Source organism: Seriola dumerili, unplaced genomic scaffold (genome assembly GCF_002260705.1).
Source record: "Seriola dumerili isolate Sdu_G_001 unplaced genomic scaffold, Sdu_1.0 BDQW01000322.1, whole genome shotgun sequence".
Taxonomy (NCBI): domain Eukaryota; kingdom Metazoa; phylum Chordata; class Actinopteri; order Carangiformes; family Carangidae; genus Seriola; species Seriola dumerili.
Window position 1 is genome coordinate 2,160,371 of NW_019174577.1, and position 12,905 is coordinate 2,173,275.

Here is a 12,905-nt window from a genome sequence, read left to right on the forward strand (position 1 = left end):
ATGATACAATCAAGTCCACTTTTCATTTCAACACAGAGGCTTGATTTCAGGGTGAAACTGCCCAGAGGCCACATCGCCCTCACACTGATTAAGTTTCATCTCATTTTCAGTCTCATTTCACTTGTTGTCTGTTGCCCAAAATGTTGGTTGTGTTGGTGGCTGATGGTTCCTTGTGACAAGGCCTTCATCTGCCCTTCCTCTCTGGACACTGGATTTTGTAGCCCACCCTGTAGGCCTGCAGGTACACGCGAGCCTGGTTTATCCTGGAAACACAACCACCCAGCAGACACAACTTTGTCACATTGTTTTCACATGTTTAAATTTTGGTCCACAAAGGCTACTGTAACACACAAGTTACATTTGCTTATGCCACCGTTTTCCAAGACCTTGAAAAACTATTTATCTATACTTTTATGACATGTTTAATATATTTAATTAAACAGTGCATATACAGTTTACCTGTATTTAGTGCAAAGCTGAACTCCCAGGGGTCCACAGCGGTCAACATAACTCTCCCTGAATGCCTTTCTCACTGCTCGAGCCATACTGACCACCGTGGTGACCACAGGGCACGTCCTTGGACACAAACACATCCATGAGAATAAGGAGCAGTATTGTAATTACATGACAACTCTGTATCGTATCTGCAGGTTGAAAACGTTATTATAGCATTGCAATGATTACACCTTACAAGAGTCACTTTTGTTAGAGCTGAAGCTGTTCAGCAGTGATGTTTTGAAAGACATTTCACTCTCAAGACAAAAACAGAAATGATGAAGCAGAATCCCTGATGTTTCACATGATAATTATCTTGGCACTATTTATGTGTGGCGCGTTTGGCATTTTTAGCAACTTATTTCCCACTATTGTGAAAACTTGGCTTTGCCATTTGTAACAGCACCATAAAAGAACATCACACGACTAACTGCATGTTGCTAGTAACTGTAACTATGCGTCTCATTAAGGGAAACAATGGATGTGTTCCAATGCATTGTAGCAAGATTCATGTATTCTCAGACAAATGCATGATGGGTAGCCCAGTTAACACTAACTGAAGTTCACATGGGTGTTATTTGTGACTCTGTTTTTGGTTCTGCTATTTTTCATACTTACAGTCTCTCACAGCGTAGGCCTGCTGTGCCCTCTGGACAGGTGCAGGTGTTGTGAGGACTGCAGGTGGCGCCGTGTTTGCATGGCGGCACGCAGGGGGTGGTCACCGCTACGGACACAGCACACAGCAAGAGTCTTAATGCAAAGTGAAGGCAAAGGTCTCTTGCACACACACAGACACACACACACACACACACACACACACACACACACACACGGACTAACCTGTTTCACAGAGGCTTCCGGTAAATCCTTTGGCACAGCGGCACCTGTTGAGGCCCACACACACTCCACCGTTCTTACAAGGTTTCTGACACTGAACAGGCTCTGAGGGAGACAGAGAACAGGGATGTAGTCAACAGTAATCCAGCTCAACACAGCTCATCTCTACAGCAGCACAACACGTTAGAAAGCAAACACACAGTAAAGTTTATGGTTGAAATTCACAGAGCATTTATTGCAGGTATTTTAGTAGGGAACATTCAACCTCAGAGTTACAACCTATATATATATATATATATATTTTTTTACAGGCCTGAACTTGTAACCCGCATGTATGGTGCTGCACTAACAGTTGTACACAGCACCACTGACTGGCTGACTGTTGAACTGCATATCATAAGGCAGCAGTTCCCAGTCTTTCTGGCCTGTGACTTGTTAAAATAAAGCTATGTCTACTTGTGACTTGTGCGTCAATTAATTGATTTATCAGTGATGTGTATAAAAATGCTTGCTTACTGAAATCTTTGTATGTAACAATGGACAGATGTACTGACACTGAAGTGCGTGCAATCTCACCTATCTGGCATCGAGCTCCTTGCCATCCATCAACACATGTGCATTTGTTGACATCCACGCATCTTCCCCCGTTTTGACAGGCAGGAGTGCACAGGGCTACAAAACACACACATACAGAGATAGAGGTGGGTCTATGTAGGAAAACTACACTTGGGGGTAACATACTGTAGTTGTCCAGTCCACAGGTTTCAGATTTCCTCGTTGCATTTTTGTTTTTCCATCATGGTATAACCTATATTTTACCAGCCAGTGCTACTGCCGTGCAGGAGGTAGAAATGACAGACCTCTAGCTTCCCTCGAGAAGTACCTGCCTGCCTAGTGTAACTGATGCCAGATGTGCTGGTAGTTTTGTTACTCACGCAAAAGGCACTGGGGGCCGGTGTAGTCGGAGGGACACTGGCAGTTATCAGGCCCCACACAGCGACCGCCATTAGCACAGGGCAACTCACACACCGCTGACAAAAAGGAAAAGCAATGTATAAAGCTTACAGTACCTCAGCACATGGTCATGCAAAGGTAAAGGTATGAGTTGGTGAGCACAAAACAAGACTCATAAGCTTAGTAGAGTGAAGAAAATGTACCTGTGTGGCAGCCGTCTCCGGTCCAGCCGGGAGGACACAGACACATATTCCAGCGCATACATCTACCTCCATGGGCACAGGGCGGGGAGCACATAGCTGAGACACACAAACCAACATGGATTTCATTCATCAATTTTCCCATAGCAACGTAAGGTTTTGCATTTGCACCATACTGATACTATAATCAGCGTTTCAGTTGCAATATGACATAGACACAAATGAAATTATATTCCAGTGAGACCTTCCAGATTACTTGTTCAAGGCTTTCAAGGCTTAATCTTCTCCCACCAAATATTCTGTCAGCAGGACACTAATATTATGTAGAACATTCACAAACCTACCTGAATATCACATGAAACATATGGTATGTATCCATAGATAAGAGTCTCGTCCTTTTTTGGTCACTGCAGTAATTTAACATCTCCAGTAACATCTCCCTGCTCATCATCTCAAACCTGTTACTAATACCATGTTTTGTCTCCATTCTTATCCGTGGGTAAGGGTTATATTTCATGTTGTGATGATGGTACATCACAATGATGGTTTTAATGTCAGATAATACTTAAAGCAGCGATATTTCTCTCACTAACTGTGAACAGACTTTTTTTTTTTAAAACAAAGCTGTCAACAGTCACTGTGCACCACAGACCACTAATCCTACCAGAATGTAAATGCTATCCATGTACAACAGCGCAGGTTCGTACCTGAGCAGCCAACACCAGGGTAGCCTGGAGGACAGTCACAGCTGTTTGGGGCCACACACACTCCATAGTTCTGACAGGGAGGGTCACACACAGCTGGAAAAGCAGAGAAGTGTCACGGATGTAAGGGTTTGAGGGGTAAAGGGCTGGACCCAAATGCAGCCAACACACAGGAGACGGTGCAGACAGGTTTATTTACCAAAATAATAAACATGAACCGAGGACGTGAACAAACCCAGAACTAAACAGAGAGACAACAGAAAAACCGCCCCAGACAAAGGGGAGCACAAAGACTATATAGACAAGGGAGGCAAGGGTGATTGAACACAGGTGAAACACATTAGGGCGGGGCAGACAATCACCACACAGAAAACAGGACCAAGACAGGAAGCAAAACACTGAGACACACAAGGAAACAGATTACAAAATAAAACAAGAAGTGCAAAAAGTCCAAACAAAACTAACAAAAGGTGTCTGCCATATCAAACCATGACAAGAAGTTATTCAGCATAATTTCATGTTTTTAACTAAGTCCCTTTTACCAATACTGTTGCCTGCATCATGATCACTGCACGAGATGTATGTTGTTTGACTCACGCTGGCACTTGGTGAGGTCATCAGTTCGAACTTCATACCCTCCCCTGCAGGTGCAGTTAAACCCACCAGGACGGTTCACACAGAGCTGCTCACAGCCCCCGTTTGTGAAGTCGCCGCACTCGTTCACATCTCACGATAACACAGAGAGGGAGAGAGAGAGACAGTTAAACAGGCCGACATTTTAAACACAGCAGGAACAATCTATGAGACAGTCTGTTCATTTCCTTTCTGGGCTGAGTGACCAGAGAAACTTGGCTGTTTGCGACAAGGTTATCGTCCAAGAAAACTTGGCCACAGCTGAACTGTTTAGACTCATCAGTCGTTAGCAGCAAATCAAATTTCCGCACTTCCTTTTTTCCCAACTGATGTGATTTCGGTTTACGAACACCTTCAGGAGTTGATTAGATCTGGGCAAATCTTTCCAGCTCTTTACTGATTTTATCTGAAAGACTGAAACAATAAATGTTTGTGAAATTACACTTTGAGAAGCTTTGTATGGCTGTTTAAACAGATGGTGAAGTCTAAAGGAATTTAATTCAGTAATTTTGTACTTAAAATTAAAAAAGTCAATCAAACTTTGCAGCATAACCTCATATTAAGTAACATAAGTTGCTCCCAGAATCCCTTTAAAAGTATACTGATATGCACAAATAAACAGCTTCATTTCTTGGATAAACCTTTGACTGTCCAATCAGAGCCCACAGCGTCACCAGAACAGAGCATCAAATCAACAAAGGTGGTGGCAGTGTGAGGAGTGAAAACGAAGTCTCACCCACGCAGGTCCTCAGGTCCTCGCCCAGCTTCCAGCCTGTTTGGCAGCTGCACTGGACGTGGCCCTCAGCCCCCACAGTGCATACGTGGTCGCAGCCGCCATTTCTCAGCTTACAAGATGTAACATCTTTTCAGGTGAAAGGGAATTATTTTAACATTGAATATTTACAGATCGTAACAATGTTTGAGGCAAATTATCATTTATCAAGCAAAAATGCCAAAAATTCCCAGAATTCCAGCTTATAAATTGTGACTTTTTTTCAAAGAGACATTTGTTATTTAATGTTATCTGATAATCAGACAGAAAGGTACAGTAATATAGAAGGTATGCCCAGACTTTAATAGTCCTAAAGCAAAAATATTACTAGAGCATAACTGTGATATCTACGGTGAAATGTAACATTTGGAAAACAAACATTAATAAAACCATGAAAAACCGATTTGGCCTTTTACATGTGGAGTTTTTACATTTTAAAAAGCTGCAACTCTAACATCATTATCAGTAAAAATCTGACAGAAATATACATTTAATAATAATAATAATAATAATAATAATAATAATGTCAAATAAATAATGTAATGTCAACTCTGTAATGAGGAACATACTGCTGCAGGTGAGGTTGTCCGTGTCTAACAGCAGAGGAGGAGGACAGTGGCAAGTGTGTCCTCCTGGAGAGTTGGTGCAGGTGTGGGAGCAGCCACCATTCTGGAGCTTACATTCATCAATGTCTGAGTGTGCGCACACACACACACACACACACACACACAAAAAAAAGAGACAGTGAGATAGCATATTCATGTCAGCCTTATCCTCTTCTACATGCTGTTTAAATGACTGAAAGCCAGTGGCTAAACAGCAGTGAGAAGTGAATGAGTGTCGGCGAGTGACTGACCCACACAGGTGTGGCCATCGATGTGCAGCTGGTAGCCGGGCCGGCAGGAGCACTGGAAAGATCCAAGAGTGTTGATGCAAACGTGCTCACAGGTCCCATTCAGTGTTAAGCACTCGTCCACATCTGTGGGATCAGAGACATTTATATAAGTCTTTTGTCGTGACCGAACACAGCCCCAGTGTAAGGGCTCACTCAGACGTTAGCCAAACAATATCTGCAATTCATTTCAGCACTTGTTTCAACAAGCCTGGAGGACCAGGTGAGTGGGGTTAAAAAGAGGTGAGTTGTTTGGATCAGGGTGGCACTGGTCTTTGAGGGTGATGCACTGCTCCCAGGAGAGGCAATCCCCTTGCTGACCCTTATTCACAAGCTGCTGGCTGATTTTGAGCTCCCCTTTACCTGAGTGTAAATTGGGGAGTGGGGCTCATCTTGTAAGCAGGAGGCCAGTCTATGAATTCTTTCACAGAAAAAGTAATTCAATGATGTCTCTGCTGTCCACATGTCGATGTGCCACTGGGCAAGACACTAAACCAAAGCTGATCCCCATGGGCAGGCTGGCATCTTGAATGGCAGATGTGCCACCACTGGTGTTTTGTCTGTTAAGTTAGAAAACTACAATATAAGTGCAGTCCATTTACCACTTTTACAATGTTTTGGACTGCACTGGCAAGTTACAACAGTCATTTGTTATACCTCACCTATCAGATACACAAAGTAGAGTGAAAATGTGAAAGGGGTGACTTGTGGTGACAGAGAATTATCAGCTGTATCTGCAGCTCATTGTTTAACTATCTGGTCTGCAACTTAACTTCACTCTCATCATTCTCAAAGTGTTGTTTTCGGCTGCAGCCAGCAGCTGTTTTCAGAGAAAAAGCCTTGAAAAGCCACTGTACTCTACCTGCCTGGCACTAAGCAGCAGATGGGCACGGCTAAGGCATTTAGCAACTAAGGAGCCAGATATTTCCCACAGGAACCGGTAGAGACCAAAAACAGAGCAGTGTCCAGAGAGACGACTCCAAGCGAATGATGATGTTGCTGTGTATCTGCTAGTTGTGTAAATAAGCCACTGTTTGTTTGAAATTCGCTATATCAATTCTAATAGGTGATGATATTGTCAACATTGTGTTCACTTATTTCATCTGCCACCGCTTGATGTGGCAACAACACGCTGCTCCTGACCTGCGTTTTACCTGTGCAGTTGCGTCCACCCTGGTCCAGCTGGTATCCGGGGGCACACTGGCAGCTGTACCCTCCTGGCTCGTTGGTGCAGTTGTGTTCACAGTGGCCGTTGTTCACAGCACACTCATCAACGTCTGTGAACAAGGACAATCCTAAAGGACTGGTGTCTGGTGAGTGCTGTGTGCCCAAGTGCTGCTGGCACACGCCGAGTATTTGTTTCTATGACACAAGTATCACTGGCGGACACTTAATGCTACTAAGCACTATGGAAAAACACACACACACACACACACGGACACAGACACTGATTACCCACCAAAACAAGAGTGTCCATCTCCATTGAAGCCCTGGTAGCACTGGCAGAAATACGAGCCAATGATGTTGCCACACCGAGCGTTGGTATCACACCCGTGACCACCCGACGCACACTCATTCTCATCTGGAAGGAGACGGCACACCCTATATATTTTCTTTTTCTTTTTTTAAATCCAAATCCAAAACTCAGCTCATTTCTATTCAATAAACATTGTTGCCACTGCCACTCGGCATAATTTGAATGGAAGGCATAACAGCAAGCATTAAAACACACGCACACACGGAAGCGTCTACAGGAAACAGAGTTTTCCCATGGAGCGACGTCAGCGCTAATTGCTTACCTTCGCAGTGTGTGCCGTTTCCCCGGTAACCTGGTCGGCAGACACACTTATAGCTCCCTAGTGTGTTCTCACACACACCCTGACCATCACACACCGCAGGACTCTCCGTACATTCGTCCACATCTGGGACAGAGAAAGAGAGTGGTACATACAGTATAGGACTTTTTTATTGACCTATTACTCTGTGATCATTTGCAATGAAACATTTTGTTGTTGTTTAAAACTGTCATCTGTGTAATGAAGCCTCCTAATTTGACTGCAAGCAATAGAGTTACCAAAGAATTCTCATATCACCAAACCTCAATCAAGTCCTTATTAGGCATAAGTGGTGTAAAATTGTGTCCCTACAACACTATGAGAAGATGCTGAATTAATTATGAGACAATATTTCCTTTTCCCCATTTCTTTTATTCCTCTTTGTCCAACTTGACACTTCCATTACTTTCTGACAGCAATTTTGTGAGGAAATGGTAATTGTGGAAATAGTAATAAAATATGGATAAAAAACATTATAAAATGAAAGTCCTATGACAATGACCTTTTCCAAGGACTTTGCTGATGATTAGGCAAGCAGCATGAGTTAAGCATGGAAAACACACCATACCTTGACACACGGTGTAGTCTGGACACACAGGACCTATAGCGGGCCAGAGACCAGAGGTGCAGAGGAGTCACAAAGAAGACAGAAGAGAGGTGTAGAAAAAGAAAAGATTTTAGAGGATAAGGTTTTAGAGGTGAAAGGGGGGTTGGGAAACAAAAACAAAGAGGAACAAAGCAGGCAAGCAGCAAAGAGCAGATTGAAGCTCACTATTCCTGCAAAGACTTCCTTCCTGTCAGCACAAGTTACTAATCTTGAGTGAAAAATGAAGAAATAACACCAGATTAAATCTGGACATCTGTCTTATGGTCAGCTGTGATCAGGCTCAACGACAGACTCACCAACACAGGCGGGGGCCTCGGCTCTGAAGCCCGGCTGGCACTGGCATATAAAGCTGCCAGGGGTGTTCACACACACATTTCCCAGCTCACGGCGACACTGCTCCTCAAAGCTGCATTCATCCACATCTGCAGTGGAAAGAAACCAACAAATAAGAAGCTTTCATTTGACAGTCTTGTATGGAATCTTCACTATGGCAAAGACACAGAGGCACACACACTATAATTACCCTTTAAACCTCTCCAAGTAATTCAAGGTTATTTTGCGTCTCAACCTTTGTTAAACATGTTTTTGAACATTGCTGTTTTACATTTTGTTATCTTAATTATTTGGTTTGAATGTATGCTGAGGTAGGGAAGAGTTTTGGTGTGCGCTCTGATCTAAGTCAGCCCTGCTATTCTTTAAATCAGGGGTCTCCTACAGGCGTCTCACACGACACAACCTCACACAGTAAATCTACTCCAAATGCAACTAAATCAAATACACAGACCTACCATACATACTTCATTCGGAAAATGAAGTGTACCGAATTAACTATTTCAAGTTCCTGTTTGTCATGTCATCATTGGCTGTATTGACAACTGTCCGTGGATTACTTTGGAGCTTCTTTTTTCTCTGATGTCTAAGCAGATTTATGGACGTTTATTTGCAACGGTGTCGTCGTGTCTGTGTGTTCAGGTTTGACTGAACCATGACGTGATTTTCCAAACCAAATGTGAACTTTGGATATTGATATTTGATGACTTGTAAAATTATCTTATTCATCGGATTTGTTTTGGAGATTAGTTTGAGAGTTTAAATGTAACCAGTAATATAAACCACGAGTAGCCCTCACCCCCTTTTATTTTGTCAAAGTAGCTCTCAGAGTAAAAAAAGGTTGGAGACCCCTGCTTTAAATGTGTTTTCCAATTCTTGTTATGTTGTTTGAGAGAAAAAACAACCCCCCTACACACCTCACTGCTACCTCAATCTAAGTCCTCTGAATGTACAGCACATTGCACATCCACATGCCATAGTCATACACAACATATGTCAATATCAGCCTCACCAACACAGCTTTGTCCATTTAGGGCCATTACATATCCCGCAGGGCACGAGCATGTGAAGGAACCAGGGGTGTTCTTGCATTCAGCATCGCCCTGACAGGCCTGCAGGCCCGTCACTGCAGCCAGAGCGCACTCGTCTATATCTGGAAAAACCCACAAATCACACATGAATTACTACCATGATACATAGGCTGAAAGGTACAGATAATCATTTCTGAAACTCTCCTTCCAACATGCTCTCACACAAATGCAGTACATCCTCTCTGCCTCACACACACACACACACACACACACACACACACACACAGATGCTGACGAACCCTGGCACCCTCCAGCACCCATCAGGTAACCACGGAGACAGCTACATGAGTAAGAGCCGAGGGTATTAGTACAGCTGGCATGGAGACCACATGGTCCTGGCCCCCCTCCTTCACACTCATCAACATCTGTGGAACAGAGCGAAAATGATATACTGCATCAAACTGAGATCACTGTATGCACATAAGCATAGGAAACATGTTGCTACATGTGGTAGGTATACTGACGGATAAAATTTAGCATAGCATCATAAAATGAAATGCTCTCATTGCTGGTGCATTACTTTCTGTATATTGAAATCACATTTCCCAAAACACCCTGACATTAAGTAAATATTTTCCTTTCCTGTCGATGATAAACATATTGGAAGTCATTTCTCATTTGCCCTTTCACTAATTGCAGCATATCTCATTGCTGACTTCCTGTAAAAAAAAAAAAAAAAGTAAATTGCTTAAAATGCGGAGTAGAGGCTGCCCACCATTCTTCAATCACCTCATTTGTATGAAGTAATTACACTCATTTCTAAAATTGAATGCAGAAATGATTTTATTAATGTTCCTGTGAGACACACACACAGCACCTTTAAACACTGGTTTCTGCTGCTGCTTCTGTCCCCTCTCACCTTTACACTCTGAGGCCCCCTCCAGAGTGAAGCCTGCAGGGCAGGTACAGTTGTCACCAACCTTCACCGTGCCAGATGGACAGCCACAGCCATTGCTGCTCTCCAACATCACCTGGTTTGCTGGACACTGAGGAACAACACTGGAGCTCAGAGAGACTGTGGTAGTCAAGGGATCCGCTAATGCAGAGGGAAAGAAAGGGGTTATTATTGGGGAAACTGAAGGGCAAATCAAAAGAAATTGCACGAAAAGCCAAAAAAAAAGAAAACCTCACATGTGGTGGGTGTGTGGGTTGGTGTAGGTTCACTGAGATTTCTGATTGCATTCTCAATCACCTGATTGTGAACCAGAGAGAGCAACAAATTGAGTTTAAGTTATGCAATCACACCCAGTAAGGACATTTGTAATGTCTCAAGCTGAACACCAGAATCTCTGTAGTAGCACGGAGGCTTTCCACTGACCTGTCTCTTGGTGAACTCGGCCTCTGTGTGTTTCATGACTTCATTTTCCTCAGGGCTGCTCAGAGGTTCAGCCACTGAAAAAACCAGCAGCAGGGCTGACAGAAGAGTCCAGAGGTGAGTCATCACCTGAATCTGTGGAGACGGAGGAAGAGGAGGAGGTGTGTTTACCGAGCTGTCATCAAGACAAAATCAGATCAATGATTCAATAATGTTTAAGTTAAGAGAGAAGTGACAGAATGGGACAAGTACTAGTTTATAGTAGCATTATACTCATATGATTTGTGTGCAGCAGTAACACAAGCCATACAGTGCATGTCTAGGCAGGCAAAACAACAGAGAGGTAAGGGCACCCTGTTATTAAGTTAACATCAACCCCCTGGGCTGTGTGCACAGAACAAAAGAGACTTTAGCAGCTGGAGCAGCTGTATTCATGTTTTAGGTAAAGTGAGCTGAATTTTGAGTCTGATGTCAAGTTATTGTAATTCATGAAAAGTTAAGACTCAGTAGCGATGTTAATGGAAAACGTTTGCGACAAGAAACTCTCAAAAAAGCGTCTCTAAAAAGTCTGCAGTGGGACTGATATGGAGAGCAATGATGCGGCACACAAGCAGAGTAAAAGTTAACACACTCGTTTTAGCCGACTTACCCGGGATAGATATGCTCGCACGGGTCACCAGAAGATAGGCAGAGACAAATAGATTTCCAGATGTCACAACAACAACAAAAAAAATCTTCTCCAGATGCGGATTCACCCAGCCGCAAACCAGCTCTGTAGTGTGGTGGTGGTGGTGGTGGAGGTGGTGGGGCTGTACGCTGCAGCGGTGATTCCACATCCTGTTCAGGAACTCTGAACTTCCCATTCCACAAATCCCAGACCACCGCAGAGGAGCTGCTGCAGACAGGCCTGCAGGCTGCTGGGAGATGCCCCTGCTTCGAACAACCCTGACAGGCAAGTGAAAAACCAGTCAGCAAGATTCACAAGGGAAATTCATAAGAGGAAAGGCAAAACTGATCACAAAAGTGTTATTAAAGTTAACTTAGCTCCAAAAAGCACATGGCGAGAACTCCTTGAAGTTTGGTTCTGTGGTCTGCTGGTTAATCATTTCTACCACTTTGAGATTGGGGAGAAAGTGGGATATATATATATATATAAAGTAATGTGTTCTGGACCCAGAGCCCAGTCGTTTGACTTTGGAGCAATCAAGCTGTGTGAACCAAGTGGCGCATTTTATAGTCATTTTATGTACTTTTGTGGACTCTAATGAATACCTTCAGGGCCATTCCATTTTTGTTGGAGACAGCGGAGGAAACCCAGCCTATTACATCCTGCCTGATGGGAAAAACCTCTGAGTGACAGCGTTGTCAGTGGCAGCAGTTGGTCAACCAAATGACAAACTCTTCTTTTTTGGCTATATATAACCTTTCCTTTAGGAGGTTTAATTTAGAAGGTTTTTTTTCCCAAATTGGGCTTCCTGAATAGTCCACATTTCTTTTAAAACCATTCATGTATCATAGTGCTTTGTATTTCAGAGCTGGCTGGCCATCTTTGGTCCATACATTGTCTTTATTAAGCTTTCATCCACAAAGCCAAACTTCCATCATATTACTGCAGGTTTCTGTCACAGAGTTCATCTTGCAATCATTACAGCAAATTACGAAACATACTGGACACACTGGACATACAAAAAACAGGCAAAACAAGGATGCCTCAACAGATGTTGCTGACTTTTCCTGTCCAGATGGTGCCAAATTTCTAAAATATAGTAGCACCCATCATGTATAAAGGTTTGCCAAAACTGTGTCAACCAGGGATCACATTTTTGGCATTTGCAGGATGCATATCCAGAGAGACGGGCACTAAACAGCAGTGGATGCGTCATTATAGGTCACTAAAGTTACAGCAAATCAAACCCAAGAGTAAAGAATAATGTGTTCACAATATCCTACAAGAGTAGTAACTGTGGCTGTGACTTTTTTCAGTTTTTTTTTTTTTAAATGTCTGTAGTCCTTTGTATGCAGTGGACTAATGGAAATAATTGAAACTATCATGTCAATACTTTTCATAATGTGAAGTATCTAATGGGTAATGGTGGTTTTAATTGTACTTCCCATTGGAAAACACTGGAATCTTTTAATGGCTTCTAATGTTTCTCATCTCCACCTGGATGTGAGCCATGCATACACTCCTGCACAGTTTATCATGTAGCTGCAGAAGATAAGCTTCACAATAAAACTGA

The 12,905-nt window shown here is 43.0% G+C and overlaps 1 protein-coding gene and 2 long non-coding RNA genes across 3 annotated transcripts; all 3 read right to left on the bottom strand.

The window, feature by feature from the left end:
* Positions 1–78: 78 nt before the first annotated feature.
* Positions 79–1,201, bottom strand: LOC111232108. Its single transcript, XR_002665532.1, has 3 exons — positions 1,114–1,201; positions 460–576; positions 79–263 (listed from the first exon to the last, which is right to left on the bottom strand). It is a non-coding gene; the product is annotated as an uncharacterized LOC111232108 (long non-coding RNA).
* A 129-nt stretch (positions 1,202–1,330) lies between these two features.
* Positions 1,331–5,469, bottom strand: LOC111232087 (von Willebrand factor D and EGF domain-containing protein-like). Its single transcript, XM_022759441.1, has 8 exons — positions 5,452–5,469; positions 4,560–4,668; positions 3,788–3,916; positions 3,194–3,286; positions 2,490–2,585; positions 2,268–2,363; positions 1,909–2,004; positions 1,331–1,437 (listed from the first exon to the last, which is right to left on the bottom strand). Exons 1-8 carry the CDS (start codon positions 5,467–5,469, stop codon positions 1,331–1,333), a joined length of 744 nt encoding a protein of 247 aa, XP_022615162.1.
* Positions 5,470–5,511: 42 nt separating this feature from the next.
* On the bottom strand, positions 5,512–7,037 carry LOC111232109. Its single transcript, XR_002665533.1, has 3 exons — positions 6,947–7,037; positions 6,642–6,764; positions 5,512–5,574 (listed from the first exon to the last, which is right to left on the bottom strand). It is a non-coding gene; the product is annotated as an uncharacterized LOC111232109 (long non-coding RNA).
* Between the last annotated feature and the right edge of the window lie 5,868 nt (positions 7,038–12,905).